General features: G+C 34.7%; 1 protein-coding gene across 1 annotated transcript in view; it reads left to right on the top strand.

Annotated features, from left to right (window-relative positions):
- Nucleotides 1-17934, top strand: part of LOC100373224 (multifunctional protein CAD-like) — a 69813-nt gene that overhangs the window by 30527 nt on the left and 21352 nt on the right. Inside the window, exons 15-29 of the mRNA XM_006819504.3 lie at nucleotides 10-254; nucleotides 1078-1324; nucleotides 2876-2974; nucleotides 3611-3835; nucleotides 4504-4686; nucleotides 4794-5012; nucleotides 5527-5697; nucleotides 6088-6270; nucleotides 7712-7816; nucleotides 13254-13490; nucleotides 14631-14879; nucleotides 16106-16270; nucleotides 16685-16816; nucleotides 17372-17573; nucleotides 17663-17778. Of these exons, the coding sequence (XP_006819567.2) occupies nucleotides 10-254; nucleotides 1078-1324; nucleotides 2876-2974; nucleotides 3611-3835; nucleotides 4504-4686; nucleotides 4794-5012; nucleotides 5527-5697; nucleotides 6088-6270; nucleotides 7712-7816; nucleotides 13254-13490; nucleotides 14631-14879; nucleotides 16106-16270; nucleotides 16685-16816; nucleotides 17372-17573; nucleotides 17663-17778 (2778 nt within the window). The remainder of the gene's footprint in view (nucleotides 1-9; nucleotides 255-1077; nucleotides 1325-2875; nucleotides 2975-3610; nucleotides 3836-4503; nucleotides 4687-4793; nucleotides 5013-5526; nucleotides 5698-6087; nucleotides 6271-7711; nucleotides 7817-13253; nucleotides 13491-14630; nucleotides 14880-16105; nucleotides 16271-16684; nucleotides 16817-17371; nucleotides 17574-17662; nucleotides 17779-17934) is intronic.

Here is a 17934-nt window from a genome sequence, read left to right as displayed (position 1 = left end):
ATTTTACAGGTGCTGAAGGCTCCCACTGATAGAAGAATCTTTGTCCTGGCCGCAGCCTTGAAAGCCGGTTACAGCATTGATAAGTTGTACGACTTGACTTGTATTGACAAATGGTTTCTGTATAAATTCAAAAACATCACAGACTGTACAACGAAATTAAAAGAATTCAAGTCGCGTGATTTAGATTCTGACCTTCTGCGTACTGCCAAACAGTTGGGATGCTCCGATAAACAGATTGCAAAGATTATCGAGAGGTCTGTGAAAGCTGCATGTATTTTTTCTCGTCGTTTGAGTTATTCAAATCGCTCATTTCTATATGACTGTTGAAGCATTTGTAAAAAAAAAACTTGTGTTGCTAGTATTACTGAATTTCAACAATCTTACAATTTCAAGTTCTAGTTTTTGTGTTATTTTATACACTCTATAACATTCGTTTCAAATGGCATGCGATTGCATATTCACAAAGTAATAAGTAGTAAGATCTTGTAATCATGGTCATTGTTATTGTCATTTCGAACACAATCCTGTGATTATACACCTACAAAGAAGATTGATTTGGATAAAAAAAATAAGTATTTGAAAATGAAAATAGTGACAGATACATTAATAACTGTTTTGGCATTAAACAAATTTCTCCAGGGCATTATTCTGACAATAAACTTCCTAGGGATTAGGGTTAGGGTTTATTTTATTTAACACTTTATTTAAAGAGATCAAAATACAATACATTAAAAATTCAACAATATACACACAGCAAAGTGATTCAGTTTGGGTTGAAAATATCTGTACTGTACTGCATGTGTGACTCAAACTGGTGCTCACGTACAGCACCTAATCGCCTAGCTACTCATCTTCACCTCGGCCACCGGGCATCCCCCAAAAAAGGATGCTTAATAACCGAGCTTATCACGTGCAGAGAACATGAAACCCGTCCACGCAATTCGCACCACACACCGTAGCCAGATTGTGGCAAAGGCCTTCAGATCTGGCTGTACTAAATGGTAATTGAATGCGTTATTAATGTACAGCCTGTTGTAATAGTTGAGTAACAACGAATTTTTTTCCCTGCTATTATAGTACTGAGCTGGCTGTGAGAAAAGCTAGGCTGGCTGAAGACATTGTACCTTTTGTCAAACAAATTGACACAGTAGCAGCGGAATGGCCAGCCCAGACGAACTATCTGTATACGACGTACAATGCTAGAACCAATGACTTGAGTTTCCCCGGTGGATATGTGATGGTACTTGGATCTGGAGTCTATCGTATTGGTAGCAGTGTTGAGTTTGATTGGTGTGCTGTTAGATGCATCACAGAGCTCAGAAAAGTAATTTACTTTATTCTTGTATCAGTATTGTGGCAACCTCCAATTTCAGTTTTTGATTTGAGGAGGGTGACACAAGGGATGAATTTGGGCATGTCGCTAAATACTGGAAATACTTGATTTTCGCTTGGAATTGATTTTCGCTGAAGGGATGATTCAGTAAAAATAATGTCTAGTGAATACACCTTTTTTCCAATATTTTACATTCAACTAGTCAAAAATCGGTAAAAATAAATTCATACAAAACACCCAAAGCGTCTTTTCAGTGAAAATTAATTCCAGCTAAAATATATTATTTTACAGTAGTCTATTTTCTATTCTCTGTGAAAGCCTGCGTTATATGAGAAATTGAATGTAAAAACTGGACAAGCAAAGGTCATAGCATTGTAGTAGCATACACTGCATGGGATAAGACTAATTCGAAACAATTTTTGGGTTATTTCCATGCTCAGAAACCTTTGATGGTTAATATTTAGCGGAGCTTATCATATGAGTGATTGTCCGGTGTCGTCGTCCGTGTCAATGTTTTACTTTTTCGACTTCTTCTTTAAACTACAAGCCTGAATGCTTCGATACTTGGTGTATATGTACCTTGGGTAGACCTCTCTCAGATTTGTTTATTTCATGATCATATCTTCAATTCTCTAATTTTGGTGAATATTTTTGTAATTTTTGGTAAAAAGTGATATTTTCGACTTCTTGTTGAAAACCACAAGTCTGATTGCTTTTATACTACATATATAGGTATTACATATGGACCTTGTTAATTTCGTGGTGATATCTTCAATTACTTAATTTTGATGGTTATTTTTGTCATTTTTGGTGAAAAGTGATATTTTTGAATTCTTGTTGAAAACAGCAAGGTCCGTTGCTTTGATACTATACATATTGTTCATTTTCTAATGATATCTTCAGTTCTTTAATTGAAATGTGCATTGCTAACAGCGGAGCTATCTCAGCCGACAGGCTGCTTGTTTTTTACTCGAATCCCAGTGACTTTGCTCGTACAACGTTAGTAAATTTTACAGAAGTCTTGAATTTTTTTTAAAGTTCTTAAATATAAAGTAAAACTTGCCCATGACAGTAGTGCTGCTGGTAATGTTGGTTTTCTTTGCATTATAGTCAGAACATGGCTTGTGCTCCATTCATCTTGCATTTAATCTGAGATGTGCGTAAATGTTTGTTTTTTAATTATTTCATTTATTTAGTGATTGCAGACCAATACAGCAATTACTTTTATCCCGAGAAATGGAATATTATTACAATATTTGTCGTATTTGGAACATATTTCCATGGAAACTGGATTAGTAGCAACTGCAGGCATATCTATGGTCAAAATAAGTAATAATTGGATGACCCAGTAAACAGTTATTTAAATACTTTATTTACATGCACTTCCATGGGAAATGTGCTTTTATTGAGCAAATACAGAACATGCATGTATTTAAAAAAAAGTATTCAGACATGCTCGAGGTGTGTAAAAAGATGAATGTCACTGACAATGACTTGTTTACATTGAACTGTACAAGAAATATTGTTTTTTTCGTGTTTTAGCTTGGTCGGAAAACCATTATGGTGAATTACAATCCAGAGACGGTCAGCACAGATTATGATATGTGTGATAGATTATACTTTGATGAGTTATCGTTTGAGGTAAGCCCTAACTAAACGCTAAAAAGACACGTTTGAATTTAGTAGACAATGTATTCCGATGAGTATGCACGTTTCACACGTTTTATATTGTATGGGGGACCATATCGAAAAATGATATGGTGTGTGATGGCTAGCGGTGATTGAGGTATCGTTTGAGGTAAGCCCTAACTAAACGCTAAAGTGACACGTTTGAATTTAGTAGACAATGTATTCCAATGAGTATGCGCGTTTCACATGTTTTATATTGTATGGGGGCCAAATCGAAAAATGATATGGTGTGTGACGACTAGCGGTGATTGAGGTATCGTTTGAGGTAAGCCCTAACTAAACGCTAAAGTGACACGTTTGAATTTAGTAGACAATGTATTCCAATGAGTATGTGCGTTTCACATGTTTTATATTGTATGGGGGCCAAATCGAAAAATGATATGGTCTGTGACGACTAGCACTTTAAGTTTTTCTTTTCAAGGTAAACATCAATTAAGGTTGTGATCTATGAATAATTGTCTTTATGTTTTTATTTAATTGCATTGCAATCCAAGTGCTAATCATGTAACTATTGCCATAACATTACATAATTCCATGGCGTTTTACGCAAGTCGGAATGCAACCACTCATGATTTATTTCCTCCTCAGACTGTAATGGATATTTACGAATGGGAAAACCCGCAAGGTATTATCTTATCTATGGGAGGACAGCTACCGAACAATATCGCCATGTCGCTTCACCGACAGAGATGTCGTATTCTGGGAACAGAACCGGAGTCTATTGATAACGCTGAGAATAGATTCAAATTTTCTCGTATGTTGGATACGATTGGTATTGAACAACCTTTGTGGAAAGAACTTACTGATTTGAAAGTAAGGCTGTAGTATTTTTGTGTCTGTCATGAGAACTGAGTGGTTAAAGCTTTTTTTGATAACAATCTTTGCCTGTTGATAAAATTAAACTAACAGTAGCTGTGATTTTAAAAAAAATTTGGGTTTTAATTGATCATTTAAAGATGATCAAATCTCACCAAAATATTGTGTTTGACACAATTGCATATATACAACTAAGGAATGGGCAGTCACCATTTTGTTGAATTCAATCACGTAATGGGGACAGTGGAAAATAACACATAATGGGAAATGACGCCAGTGACCAGCCATCTCAGGATGACAACGTATTTGAAATTCCACCCAGGGCCCCAGTAAAATGTCATCTTGTGCCGTAATTTCTGAATGGTGCCATCTGGAGTTGTAGGTGTAACATCACGGCCATCTTTTTTCACTTGCAAGTGATTTAATGTATAATGTCGATATATAGCATACATGTATCTGCTATGCTTTGAAGGTCCACATTTCGGTGTTAGTCATTACAAACATACAGTAATGACACAGGAAATGCTCTATTAAAAATAAGAATTGTAGAAGAAAGATAATTACAGATATTATCACTTTTAATAAAATTCCAGTTATTGCATTTTGTGTCTTCAAATCATCATGGTTTTCCTGGCACTGATTAACTGATTGTTGTGATTTTTCAGACAGCAAAGCAGTTCTGTGATACCGTAGGTTATCCTGCTCTTGTCAGACCATCCTATGTTCTTAGCGGTGCCGCAATGAATGTAGCGCATTCTCACACTGACTTGGAAACGTATTTAGGGGATGCTGTAGCAGTCTCCAAAGACCATCCAGTTGTCATTTCAAAATTTATACTTGAAGCGAAGGTAAAAAAAATTCTCAATTGTTTTACGTTTAATGTTTGTTCAACATTCTTAGCACACTTAAAAGGTTGGATTTAATATTCTAATGTTTCTCACAATTTGAATTTTAGGAAATTGATGTTGATGCTGTTGCTCGTGACGGTGAAGTCCTTGCTGTCGCTATATCTGAACATGTAGAGAATGCTGGTGTTCATTCAGGAGACGCCACCCTTGTCACTCCACCTCAAGACTTGAATCAGGAAACCATTGACAAGATATGGATTATAGTCACTGCTATTGGCAGACATTTAGAAGTCACTGGACCCTTTAACATGCAGTTAATTGCTAAGGTAGGAGACTCCCTATGTTAGTGGGAGTTACTCATTATGTTGTCACATAATGTACATACTTTTTAAACATTTTTTTTAAAATGTTCTAGTCTTGTTGCAAATTTAGAAAATTAAAGAAACATGCAAAATGTTACTCAAAAAATTTCACACCGAAAAAAAATTATAATTTTCTTGGATATACAATTTGATTTATTTCTAGATTTCGCAATTCATCCTAAGGTTATCATGAATGAAAAAGCGATAGGTGCATGTCGTGGAGGCTTAGAATAATGCATTCGTAGTTATATGACATTGGGTCAGAATATATCAATGACAATTTTAATGACAATTTCTAAGCATTGTCTACACACAATAGTGATCTGACACGGTTCAAAAATCCATTAGTCATTTTTAATATTTATAAATTGTGTAACATGTATGCTGAAATGAAAATTGGACAATGTGTCCATACACTTTTTATCAATTGAGATATCGATCTTTAATCAATCTTTTTTTATTGCTTTGATCATTACAGGATAACAAATTAAAAGTTATTGAGTGTAATTTACGCGTGTCAAGATCCTTCCCGTTTGTATCTAAAACATTGGAACACGATTTCATCTCTATGGCGACCCAAGCCATAATGGGAGAGCACACTGAACCGGTCAAATGCATATTTGGCAATGGCACCCGAGTGGGTGTTAAGGTAAGTCTGCTACTTGTTTGTTACCTTAGCAACCATACCAATTATATTCCCTTGTTATAACTGTTAAAGCACTGACCTAATAAGCTGGATATACATATGTAATTTTGAAATTGACGATCTGTCTTGGTTGAACAGAATAAATAAACCAAAAAGTTTTTCCATCTCCATGAGTCTTGAGTTCAGGAAAGTTTTTCTGTTTAAAGACTTCTATGAACGAAACACCTTGTGTACCAAACGAAGTTCTCAGTACATTTGCTGTTCAGTTCAATTCAGTTACGTTTCCCCATAATTATTATCATGAAACTTCTGATTTTGATTTTTCGTATGAACAGTATAAATTCGATGGTAGTTTGTGAGTAACTCTGACAGGAAATTTTTGTTTCCTTGCAGTGCCCAGTGTTTTCATTTTCTCGTCTCGCTGGAGCTGACTTCATGTTGGGTGTCGAGATGTCAAGTACGGGTGAAGTCGCCTGCTTTGGTGAGAATAGATACGAGGCGTATTTGAAAGCACTGATCAGTACTGGATTTATCATTCCAAAGAAAAATATCCTACTCTCCATCGGTAGCTATAAAGTAAGTGGACTTTAATTAAGACAGCATGTTCACTTGACATTCATTGGTTCATGATTTTTGTGGGTCACTATAGAAAAGTGGAAAATTGAATGAGTGAATTTAGACTTCAACAGCATTATACATTGCGCTGCAGCATTCCGTGTTTGATTTGTCAACCTTGGGGATGGGTCTGATAGTTATGTCCCCTGTCATCAAGTACATGTAGAAATGTTGGGAGAACATTAAATCAATAAATTGAAGCCTCATTTTCACAATCGATATATGCTTTGCTCTCAAATCTTTTTTTTTTTCAGAGAAAGTAAATTTATTAGTCCCCATTCGAAAAGCAGACTGACTGCCATTTTGTTTTAATGAATACAGTTCTAGTGCTATATCTCTGCCATGCTTCGACTGATTATGATCAAATTGTATATATTCATTATACATCATGACAAGTATTTCTGGCATTACAGAACTGAATCTTGGGTTTATGGATGGAGTTACGGGTTCCTGATGCATGTCAGGATGGCTGACTGGTGGTCATTTTGTTTAAATGAATGCGCTTCTTGAACCACATCTCTGATATGCTTTGACTGATTATGTTCAAATTTTATCCATACTATATTATATTATATTATATTACTATAAACAAAACTATATCTTAAATTTGATAACGAACGGGGACTGTGAATTAAATTGCGTTTTTAAAATGTGTCAGTGACGTGTCAAAATGTTCAAAGGGCACACTTATTACAGATCTGGTTTAACAGGATTTGCTGGTAACAATGGAAACGATAATCGTAACATGTAACAAAATTAAATCTCAATTTTGTTTTCAGTTACAAATTTACTTGATACAAGTTTGTTACATTCATGGCGACAAAATATCATGACAGTTGACCAATTGAAGACTCCATTGGAATTTTCACCAGAATGTTTTCTGTATTCCCTCTAGCATTCATGAAAAATTAGCAACATGTTCGTGATATTAATAAGTACTGTAAAAGGTTTAATTATTCACTGGGTTTTTTATTTTGCTTATTTCGCTGACTGAAAAATGCGAAATTATCTAAATGATAAAACAGTTAATTTAAATATGCCTGAAATGGTGATTCAGCGAAATTTAAACCCAATGAAAATTAGTCATTTTACAGTACTGTACTTTTTTTCTCCCATTTTGAAATGTATTTTCTCAATAGATGAATCAGTGAAAATAAAGTGTTTTTTTTACAGTTTAAGGCGTTGGGTCTGTGTGAAATGTGTCGCCATGGAAATAATTTAAATTGCTACATGTAGTAAACTAAATTTCAGTAGATATCCAAAGACCAAATTAAAATTTTGCTTCATTTCAAGTCTTGTTACTGCTAGTACCCAAACCTTAAGCTCCCAAATTCTTAAAATTTCCTGTAATATACATGACATACTGACCCGGAATATGCGACTATTATTATTTTTTGTCCAGGCTAAGAGTGAATTACTGCCGTCTGTAAGAACGCTGGAGAATCTAGGGTATCGGTTGTATGCTAGTATTGGTACAGCTGACTTCTATTCAGAGCATGGAATAAAGGTAAGATTAGACAAGCCATGAATAATTGCTAGATATTCCTTCTACAGCTTTATAATAAATGTAATATCTTGGTTGCCATTGATATGTTTATGTAAATTCATTAGTTTTTGACTCCCGTGTGCGAAGCACAAAAGGGAGTCTTTGCAGTTGCCCTGTCTGTATGTCTGTATGTATGTATGTATGTCACTTTTTTTGTTCCACCATTATCTCAAGAACCACTAATCAAATTTTAGTGAAACTTGGTACATAGATGCTCTGGGATAATGCGCAGAGTTGATTAGGTTTTGGTAAAAACCATGAATATTAATTACCTAATTTGCATGATAATTAACTGATTTTAAGCTGTTCTATGACTTTTCCACTGATATTTGAAGAATCACTCATTGGATTTTGATGAAACTTGGCACATGGATGCTCTGAACTAATGCGCAGATTTGATTAATTTGGGGTAAAAATCTGTATATATTAATTACCTAATTTGCATAATGATTAATCAATTTTCGGCTTTTCTCGAGTACTAATTATAACATTTCAATAAAAACTTGGTACATAGATGTCATATGACACTGCACAGACCTGATTATTTTTAGGGTAATATCGGTACATATTAATTAACTAATTTGCATAATTAATTAATTGTCAGCTTTTGATATTTCGTGTAGTAATGATCACGCTTCAATGAAACTTGGTACATAGTTACTTGAGGACTGTGCAAAGACTTAATTAGTTTTGGGGTAAATATTTGTGCAGATTAATCACCTTATTAGCATAATTAGTTAATTTTCAGCTTTTCACCTGATATCTCAAGTACTAATCATTTCAAAGAGACTTGCGAAATAGATCTAATACTATGCAGAGACCTGATTAATTTTGGGATAAATAATTGTGCATATTAATTACCTAATTTGCACAATTAGTTAATTTTTTGCTGTTCTATGGCTGTTGCACTGATTTCTAAAGAACCACTCATTGGATTTTAATGACACTTTTAAAGAGTACCCATCACATTTCAATGAACCTAGGACTATACACCATATTAGTTTTTGGGAAATATTTATGCTTCTTAATCACCTAATTAACATAATTAATTAATACTGATATCTCAAGTATTGATCATCACATTTGAATAAAACTTGGTACATAAATGCTCTAGGACAATAGACTGCCTTATTAAGGGACAACATCAAAAGTTCAATGTAGGACAAAAAACATAATTCCTTTAGTTTTTTTCCAAACCCCCCACTGAAACTTAATTGATAAATATTTACCATGGCGTCAGACTACATTTGCCATTAAATACAAATTGATAATCTGACAGTAGTATGGCGTAGCAGTTGGTTGTCGGGTGGGTGTAAAAAGACTTTACACTCGGACCAAACCATTTTCTCGTCTTGGATGTTTGTTTTTGACTCCCATGTGCGAAGCACAAAATGGGAGTCTTTGCAGTTAGTGTGTCTGTATGTGTGTATGTGTGTATGTGTGTATGTATGTGTGTATGTGTGTCCGACTGTTCCACTGCTATCTCAAGAACCATACATCGGTTTTTGATGAAACTTGGTGCATAGATGCTCTGGGCCAATGCGCAGATTTGATTAGGTTTTGGTAAAAATCCATGCTCGTTAATTACCTAATTTGCATGATAATTAGCTATTTTTTAGCTGTTCTATGACTGTTCCACTGATATCTAAAGAACCACTCATTGGATTTTGATGAAACTTGGTACATAGATGCTCTGAACATATGCGAAGATTTGATTAATTTTTGGTAAAAATCCGTGCATATTAATTACCTAATTTGCATGATAATTAGCTATTTTTTAGTGGTTCCATGACTGTACCACTGATATCTAAACAACCACTCATTGGATTTTGATGAAACTTGGTACATAGATGCTCTGAACTAATGCTAGGTTTTGATTAGTTTTTGGTAATAATCCGTGGATACTAATTACCTAATTTGCATAATGATTAGTCAATTTTCGGTTTTTCCACTGATATCTCAAGTACTAATCATCACATTTCAATGAAACTTGGTACATAGATGTCATACGACACTGCACAGACCTGATAGTTTTTATGGTAATATCAGTACATATTAATTACCTAATTTGCATAATTAATTAATTTTCAGCATTTGATATAAGTAGTTAGCATTACATTTCAATGAAACTTGGTACTTACATACTCAAGGACTATGCAGAGATTGATTGTTTTCGATAAATATTTGTGCATATTAATCACCTAATTTGCATAATTAGTTAATTTTCAGCTTTTCCACGGGTATCTCAAGTACTAATCATCGCATTTCAATGAAACTTGGTACATAGATCCTTTAGGACCATGCAGAGACCTGATTAGTTTTAGGGTAAATAATTGTGCATATTAATTACCTAATTTGCATAATTAATTTTCAGCTTTTCTACTGATATCTAAAGTACTAATCATCACATTTCAATGAATCTAGAATTATGCAGACCCAATTAGTTTCCGGTAAATATTTGTGCATATTAATCACCTAATTTGCATAATTAACCAACTTTCACACTGATATCTCAGGTACTATACATCACATATCAATGAATGTACATGGATGCTGTAGGACAATAGACAGACCTGAATAATTGTGGGTTAAAATCTGTACATATTAATTACCTAATTTGCATAATTAACCAATTTTAAGCTTTCACACTGATATCTAAAGCACCGTAAAAACTCCAAAATTTCGACCGGTTTTAAATAATTGGTGTTAGAAATGTGACGTGTTTTTAGAGTCAAAATTAAGGTGCATTTTCGGACGGTCGAATTTTTCAGAATAGAAATCAGCAAATGAAAAAATGGAGATGATAGACAGTGTGCTTCATTAGTTTTTAAAAAATGCAATGTCCGTCAATTGACGTAAACTTCCTCATGTTTCACGGTAAAAGCAAAGGTCGTGGCCGAGTTGTAACTCAAAATCTAAACAAAGTCATCAATCAGTGAGTATTATGACAAGCAAAACAAAACATCAAGACGCGGAGAAGAGGTCAGCACAAAACTAATAGGTCAAAAGACAAAGCTGTCTCGCACTACCTAGGAAAACTTGCGAATGTTCGAAGTACAGGTACCCATTGGACAAAAGATACATGGAAGTTTAGCAAACTATCTCCCCGACCCAGTGCAATGTATCCGGTTAGAATCAAAGCTCACGTGTCCCTTATTTGAGGGACCAAATTCTGCCGTAAATTCGCCCTTGGATTAAAAAATAAAATGGGATTTAAGAAAATAAAATGGGACTTTTAAGGTGTATTTTGGCGTCATTTTTTGGACATTTCAATCAATCCTGCCGGCTAAAATAGAGTAAGTTTTACCGTGGTCATTGACGTCTGTCTATTCAAGAGTACACGTGTATGATTTTTATCGTGACTAGCGTGAGCGGGTAAGCTTCCTTTCGAGAATGAGCTGTTATCACTGTGAACAATGTTAAATTATTCTTCAGATGACCAGTTTATTTTTTAAAAACAACTAATTTTTTTATTTAAAAAAAATCATGCCGTTTTCGCATCAAAATCCAAGCCAAAATATCGTACTACAACACCAATCTCTTCCGCATTGCGTTCAATAACATTAACATATTTAAATAAGCTATGGTAATTTGAACACGTTGGCATCATCCAGCTTTTTGATTGGTTAATTAGCGATTTGACCTATTTGACCTAAGAGAACATGGCGGATATCCTACAGCATCAAACGTTTATACGAGACCGGAATCATTCGCTTACGATGAAACTAAGTTGACTTTTATTTGTATTTCATAACCATTCAACAAATTTATTTTGTGTACATTATTATAATCACTACTGAGTACAGTAATAATCAACAATTCAGAAACACAGCATGCCGAGATTTTTGTGTTCGTTTTTATTTGAAACTTCGTTTATTTAGAATATACTTTCGTTACCAATAAAATAAAAATCTCTCAGTCAATCAGAAACCCGGATTCATGCCTTCGAGGAAGGTCCCGTTTGAACGCTCACATCGGGGTTTTTTTCGTTTGGGGGAAAACTAAAACTGGTCGCAATTTTCGAATAAGAATGAGTCGGCAATTTTTAGTGGAGTCGAAAATTTGGAGGTAAATAAAACACCGAACCCCGGCAAATAAATAGGCGGCCGAATTTTTAGAGGGGTCGAGATTTTGGAGTTTTCACGGTACTAATTATTCCATTTCAATGAAACTTAGTACAAAGATGCTGTAGGACAATGTACAAACCTAATTAGTTTGGGGTAAAAATCTGTTCATATTAATTCCCTAATAAGCATAATAATTCATAATTTTTTGGTTCTAATCACATTTCAATTAAACTTGGAGACATAGATTTTCTGTTACATTGCGCAGACCTCATTAGTTTTACACTCAAATCTGGTCATATTAATTTTCTGATTTGCATAATTAGTTTTCAGCTAAGTAATTTCGAATTATATTTAATGTGTCTCCAATACTCTCAGCACATGGGAGTTCTTTCTAAGCTTTCTTTGATTTTCATTTTTGTCCATGATTGGATAGAGAAAAAAACGAATTACAAATACTCCAGTATTTTTTTGACTTCATTAAAAAATAATAAAATCGTTTTTGTAGAATAGAAACTTTTTGAGGTCAAAACCCCACCCCCCCACCCCTAAACTAAAGCAAATAAGTTTCGATCGTTTGACGTCGTCCCTAATTTTGGGTTAAAATCTGTTCATATTAATTTTCTAATTAGCATAATAGTTAATAATTTTTTGGTTCTAATCATATTTCAATGAAACTTGGTACATTGTGCAGACCTTATTTGCATAATTAGTTTTCTGCGTTTTCATCAATATCTCAAGTTCAAGTAATTTTGTGTCTCCAATACTCTCAGCACATGGGAGTTCTTTCTAAGCTTTCTTTGATTAATATTGTTAAGTGAGATTCGCTAAATTGTATCCATGTGAACTTGTAGTGTTACAATAGAACTTATTGTTTCACTGGCCAATTTTGTGAACTTAAAACCAAGCGAAAATAAATGGTTTTATAGTGTATACCATCTGTCACAGGCGTTTCACTCAAATAATGATATGTATTGCAGTCGTCTGTCATGTTGACGATGAAGTGAAGGTAGCTTATTAAACTTGGATTAAACTGACATTGTAACAGATTGAACTAGAATATCAACATGACCTTTCATTGAACTTCAGGGTCAGGTCAACACATAAAACAACCTAGGTTAATATAGTATATGTTGTAACACTTTTTATACAAACCTTATTAGTAGCACATGTCAACACATACAACAATGACTGTTGATGACAACCTGTACAATTGTCAAATAGAATGTAGTTATTATGTCGAGATGGGACCTATGACACAATGTATTCTCGATTGACCTTCAACGTAAATTTATTTGTTTTGTACTAATTCACATTTCTTTAAACTTATTAAGATTGAGTCAATTGATTGGCCGTTTGAGGACAATGGAGACAGTGGACATTCACAGCGTAGCATCGCAGACTATCTGGTTGAGAAACAGTTTGATTTGGTAATCAATCTACCAATGAGGAATGGAGGATCACGCCGAGCATCTCACTTTATTACGCATGGCTACCGTACTCGGCGCATGGCTGTAGATAAAGAAATTCCGCTAATTACTGATGTTAAGAAAACAAAGTTGTTTGTAGAGGTGAGTAATGAATTTTTTGATGGTATCAACCAAGGCAAAGCTGATAATATGATTAATTTCATTGTCGCTTTCATATCGCTCCACTGTAACGTGGGGCACACAAGGCAGATCAAAAACTTCATTGTTTGCCCACAATGTGAAGTCGTACATTGCCATACGTTTTTCGTTGTATGCGCTGCCTGATGGTTGTTTGGAGCTTTCAGGTTTTTATACGGTCAGAAAGCTATGGATTGTGCTAATAACACTTCATTTTGGCAAGTTCAAGTGTGAATTTTCAGAGGGTTATTCAGTCCCTCAAAAAAAATTTGCTGAAATTTCAAATAAAAATCGAGCAAATATTACAAACAACCAGAATCACAACATAGCATACGAAAGGTATGAAATGTGACGTTGACAAAATTAGCATATAAGGAGCAAACAATCATGTATTTGTATTTGGTGCTATTAATCCATTATCGACACTTGGTCGTTTTACTTCGTAGTGTAGAAATATGCATGTAATAAATATAATCCCACTGTATTTTCTCTCAGGTTTACGTCAGCAGTCACTTGTGTCACTTGTGATATTCACCAAAAGTAGCATTAATCCCTACCTGCAGCTCAGATTGATCTAAAACTGGTGGTAATGACGAGTGTCTGCTGACGTCTTTGAGAAAATTTTATGTATAAATGCGCTTTTGAGCACTAACCAAAACGGGCATTTTCAGGGACAACATCTCCCCCAAAAATCGTACAAATATTCCTGTATTTTTTATATGACATTTTACTGTAAAATACTTTATCTTATCTGGAATTAATTTAAAGTCTTTTGGTTTGATTTGTTGATTAGTTGAATGTAAAATATAGGGAAAATATATTTACTGGATTTTACCTTTTTATTGAATCACCCCAGCCCTTCAGGGAAGTATTATACAGTGTCATTAACATCGTAAGTGTATATGAATGTTTTTTTACAAAAAAAAAAATAGACATATTATGACTAGTCAAATTTTGGAATGGTTTGCATTTTACCTGGCTTCGGCGTTAAATTGATAGATTATGGTATGAATTACAAGCAGTGTCCCAGATCACATAGTTGTGTATAACTTTTACTTTGTCTCACTTTTCTCATCTCAAATTTTTATATATATTTTTTTTCAGGCATTACGACGTGTTGGCGGGGCTCCACCAATGAAAACTCACATTGACGTTATTGCGTCATCACGTGTTGTCAGATTACCCGGATTGATTGACATTCACGTGCATCTACGTGAACCGGGAGCTACACACAAGGAGGACTTTGCATCTGGTACTGCCGCAGCACTGGCTGGTGGCGTTACTTCGGTGTTAGTAATGCCCAATACCAACCCACCAGTCACTGATAAAGCATCGTTTGCACTGGCACACAAGGTTAGTCGTGAGTTGTCAGGATTTTAGTGATACCTTTTCCTGTGATTGTTTTTTTTTTTTCCGTGTAAATTCTGCTTTTCTTTTTGGAACCTGCTTTCCAAGGCGCATTCTCATCCATATTGCATCTTGATGTGACAAGCCCCAATAGTCATATAACGGCAATAGAATCTATTGATGTTGTCTCAACAATGTTTTTGACTAGGGTTAACAAGTGGCTATTGCATTAAGGCACACAAGACAACAATTGTTTCCCTGCTGTTTCCATTCTGAATATAAACTGGCTGTAAGGTTTACCTGTAGGTTGAATAGCACAGTGTTTAAATTTTTTCTCTCCGTTTGATGAATTGTTTAATTTGTATGTATTACATATCACCATGTAGCAAGAAGACCACATTATTATAATTTTTCCAGTCTATACTATTTTGAAAAGATTTTGTCTGTTGATTTTAAGGCACAACAGTTTAATAAATTTTAAAGCGCGGTAGTTGTCGTCATGGCGACTTTGACTGTTGCGCAGATCAACGAGTACGAACTAAGACGTTTCCAAGCTTCAATTAAGTAATTTTCATGTTATTGGAAGGTATCGAAGGAGTCACTGGCGGTAATCAGTGCAAGTCGCGCCCAGGTCAAACCTCATTCTTGTGATTTCCATTTGAAGAGCACATTGGATTGTGGGGAAATCGATGTTTATCAACACAAGTGTGGCGACGACTACCGCGCTTTCAAGTGAAATTATCATGTGGTGAATAGTATTTGTCAAAATTTCCCAAACAACTTGAGACAAACATGTGTACGTGAATGAAATTACGCAATATTTTTACCACAGGACACATCTTATTTCAATAGTGAGCATACATTTCTTACAAGGTTTTGTAAGCAACAGCATAAAATAACAAAAATTAAGGAAACTTTCTTAACCTTTTCGTCACCAGATTTCCCGCCAAATTTGTACTATTTTCTAATATTTTTCAATGGAAATGGAAATGAACCCTAACATTTCGGGCCAACAGACAAAATTTGAGTCAATTTTCAGTTTTTACTCAAAAAAATTTGACTTTTTTTTGTCCCAAAAGTGTAGATTATAAACAAGACTATTTTAAGAGTTTCCGATTCATACATTCAGTTACCTGGTAACAATGACAAAATTAATCAGAGCTAACATCACCATTGTTCTTTTCTCTGGTATTTGTTTATTCATAAATTTTTGTTTGTTTTACTCTTGGTAGTTGGCAAGAATTGGTGCCCGGTGCGATTATGGATTGTATCTGGGTGCTGGACCTGATAATGCCGAAACTTTACCGAAGATCGCATCCAATTCTGCGGGATTGAAAATGTACTTGAATGAGACATTTACATCACTCAGACTGGACGATATGTCCACATGGATGAAGGTGATGAAACTTGATTTAATTTAATCGTTTGATTGTACCACATTGTTGACATTTCAATGAGTGAGATTGTGTGAAGAAAAACAAAACTGAACCTCTTTTCACAAACCTACTTGAATGAGTTCTCCAAGCTCACTATAGTTGTATACTATACGATACTACAATAATAAGCTTTTGTACAAAAATTTAAATTTGTTGATAAATTATTTAACCTTCATCTACAATTCATTGACCTGACCAGGTGAGGGTTAATGATTAAACTCAAAGATTTCAGGAGAATTTTGTTTAATATTTTTTCTAATTGCTTTTTGTTAAATATTAACCTGATTCACTCACATATTTATTCATGAGTAATTTAAAAATAAAGCCAATTTGTTTAAAGATACCCATGTTTTCTTAAAATTAAATTTTTAACAGCACTTTGATAACTGGCCAAGTCACATGCCTATTGTGGCCCACGCTGAGGGACGAACTACCGCTGCCATACTATTTATTGCTGAACTCCATGACAGACCCGTGCATATTGCTCACGTAGCCAAAAAAGAAGAGGTGAGTCATTTGCTCTGGTTGTATAAAAGGAAAGATGTTGACCATATTTTATTATGAAAATTGGTAATACGTCTGGTGCCCCGAAAAATCTTCCATTTTTTTTTTTGAGAATCAGAATGAATGGAGTACTGTATTTTTATGTCGCACACAGTCGGTATATTTGTAGAATTTTGATTTTAATGTGGCAAGATTTAAGCGTAATTCTCATTGTTTTAACCCATTAAGCACCAAAATCAACTTTTTTCACGACAAAATCCAGGATTCTCGAATTTAAAAAAAAACAAAAAACAGAGCCTTTTAAGCAGATTTTCCATCAACCTGTCAAGTTTCATTGATATCTGCTGGAGAATTTGAGAAAACGATCCAGACGCACATGGACATCAAGACAGACATCCGAACAGATAGCGAGCAGGTAGACAGCCCAAATTAGTAAAAAACAAAAACGCTCATTGGCTAACAACCACTAAATGATTTGAGTGCTATGAATGCTAATGGGCTGGTTGGTGACATGAGACTTGCACACTCATGTCATGAACATATTTATTTATTCTTCAGATTGAGATTATTCGTGCTGCAAAGGATCGTGGAATGCAAGTAACCTGTGAAGTTGCCCCGCATCACTTGTTTTTGACCTCTGGAGATCTGGATGTCTTAGGTCATGGCAGAGGTCAGGTTAGACCAATGCTTGGAACCAAAGCTGACCAAGATGCATTGTGGGAGAATATGGATATTATTGACTGCTTTGCTACGGACCATGGTAAGTAACTTCTTCTTTTTCAAAAATATTTTATAATGCATATTTGAATATTTAATTTCTTTAAAAATGTTTTTTTTTTCAAATTTCAGCTCCACATACTGAAGATGAGAAAAACAGTGCAAAGCCTCCCCCTGGATTCCCAGGATTAGAGACCATGTTACCACTGTTACTGACTGCAGTACACGAGGGGAGACTGACAATTGATGTAAGAGCCACTTAGCGAAATTCTTAGATGAATACATAAAGAGCAAAGTCATTCTTGTGATTACCCCTGGGACAAAATGGAAATCTATTACAGATCTGGAGCAATGCTTGAAAGACAAATTCCTACACGAGTTCAACAGATTTTTTTTTTGTCACA

This window comes from Saccoglossus kowalevskii, chromosome 18, assembly GCF_978046115.1.
Source record: "Saccoglossus kowalevskii chromosome 18, keSacKowa6.1, whole genome shotgun sequence".
Classification (NCBI taxonomy): domain Eukaryota; kingdom Metazoa; phylum Hemichordata; class Enteropneusta; family Harrimaniidae; genus Saccoglossus; species Saccoglossus kowalevskii.
Note: the sequence above shows the minus strand (reverse complement) of the source record. Positions and strands in the feature narration are given on the sequence as shown.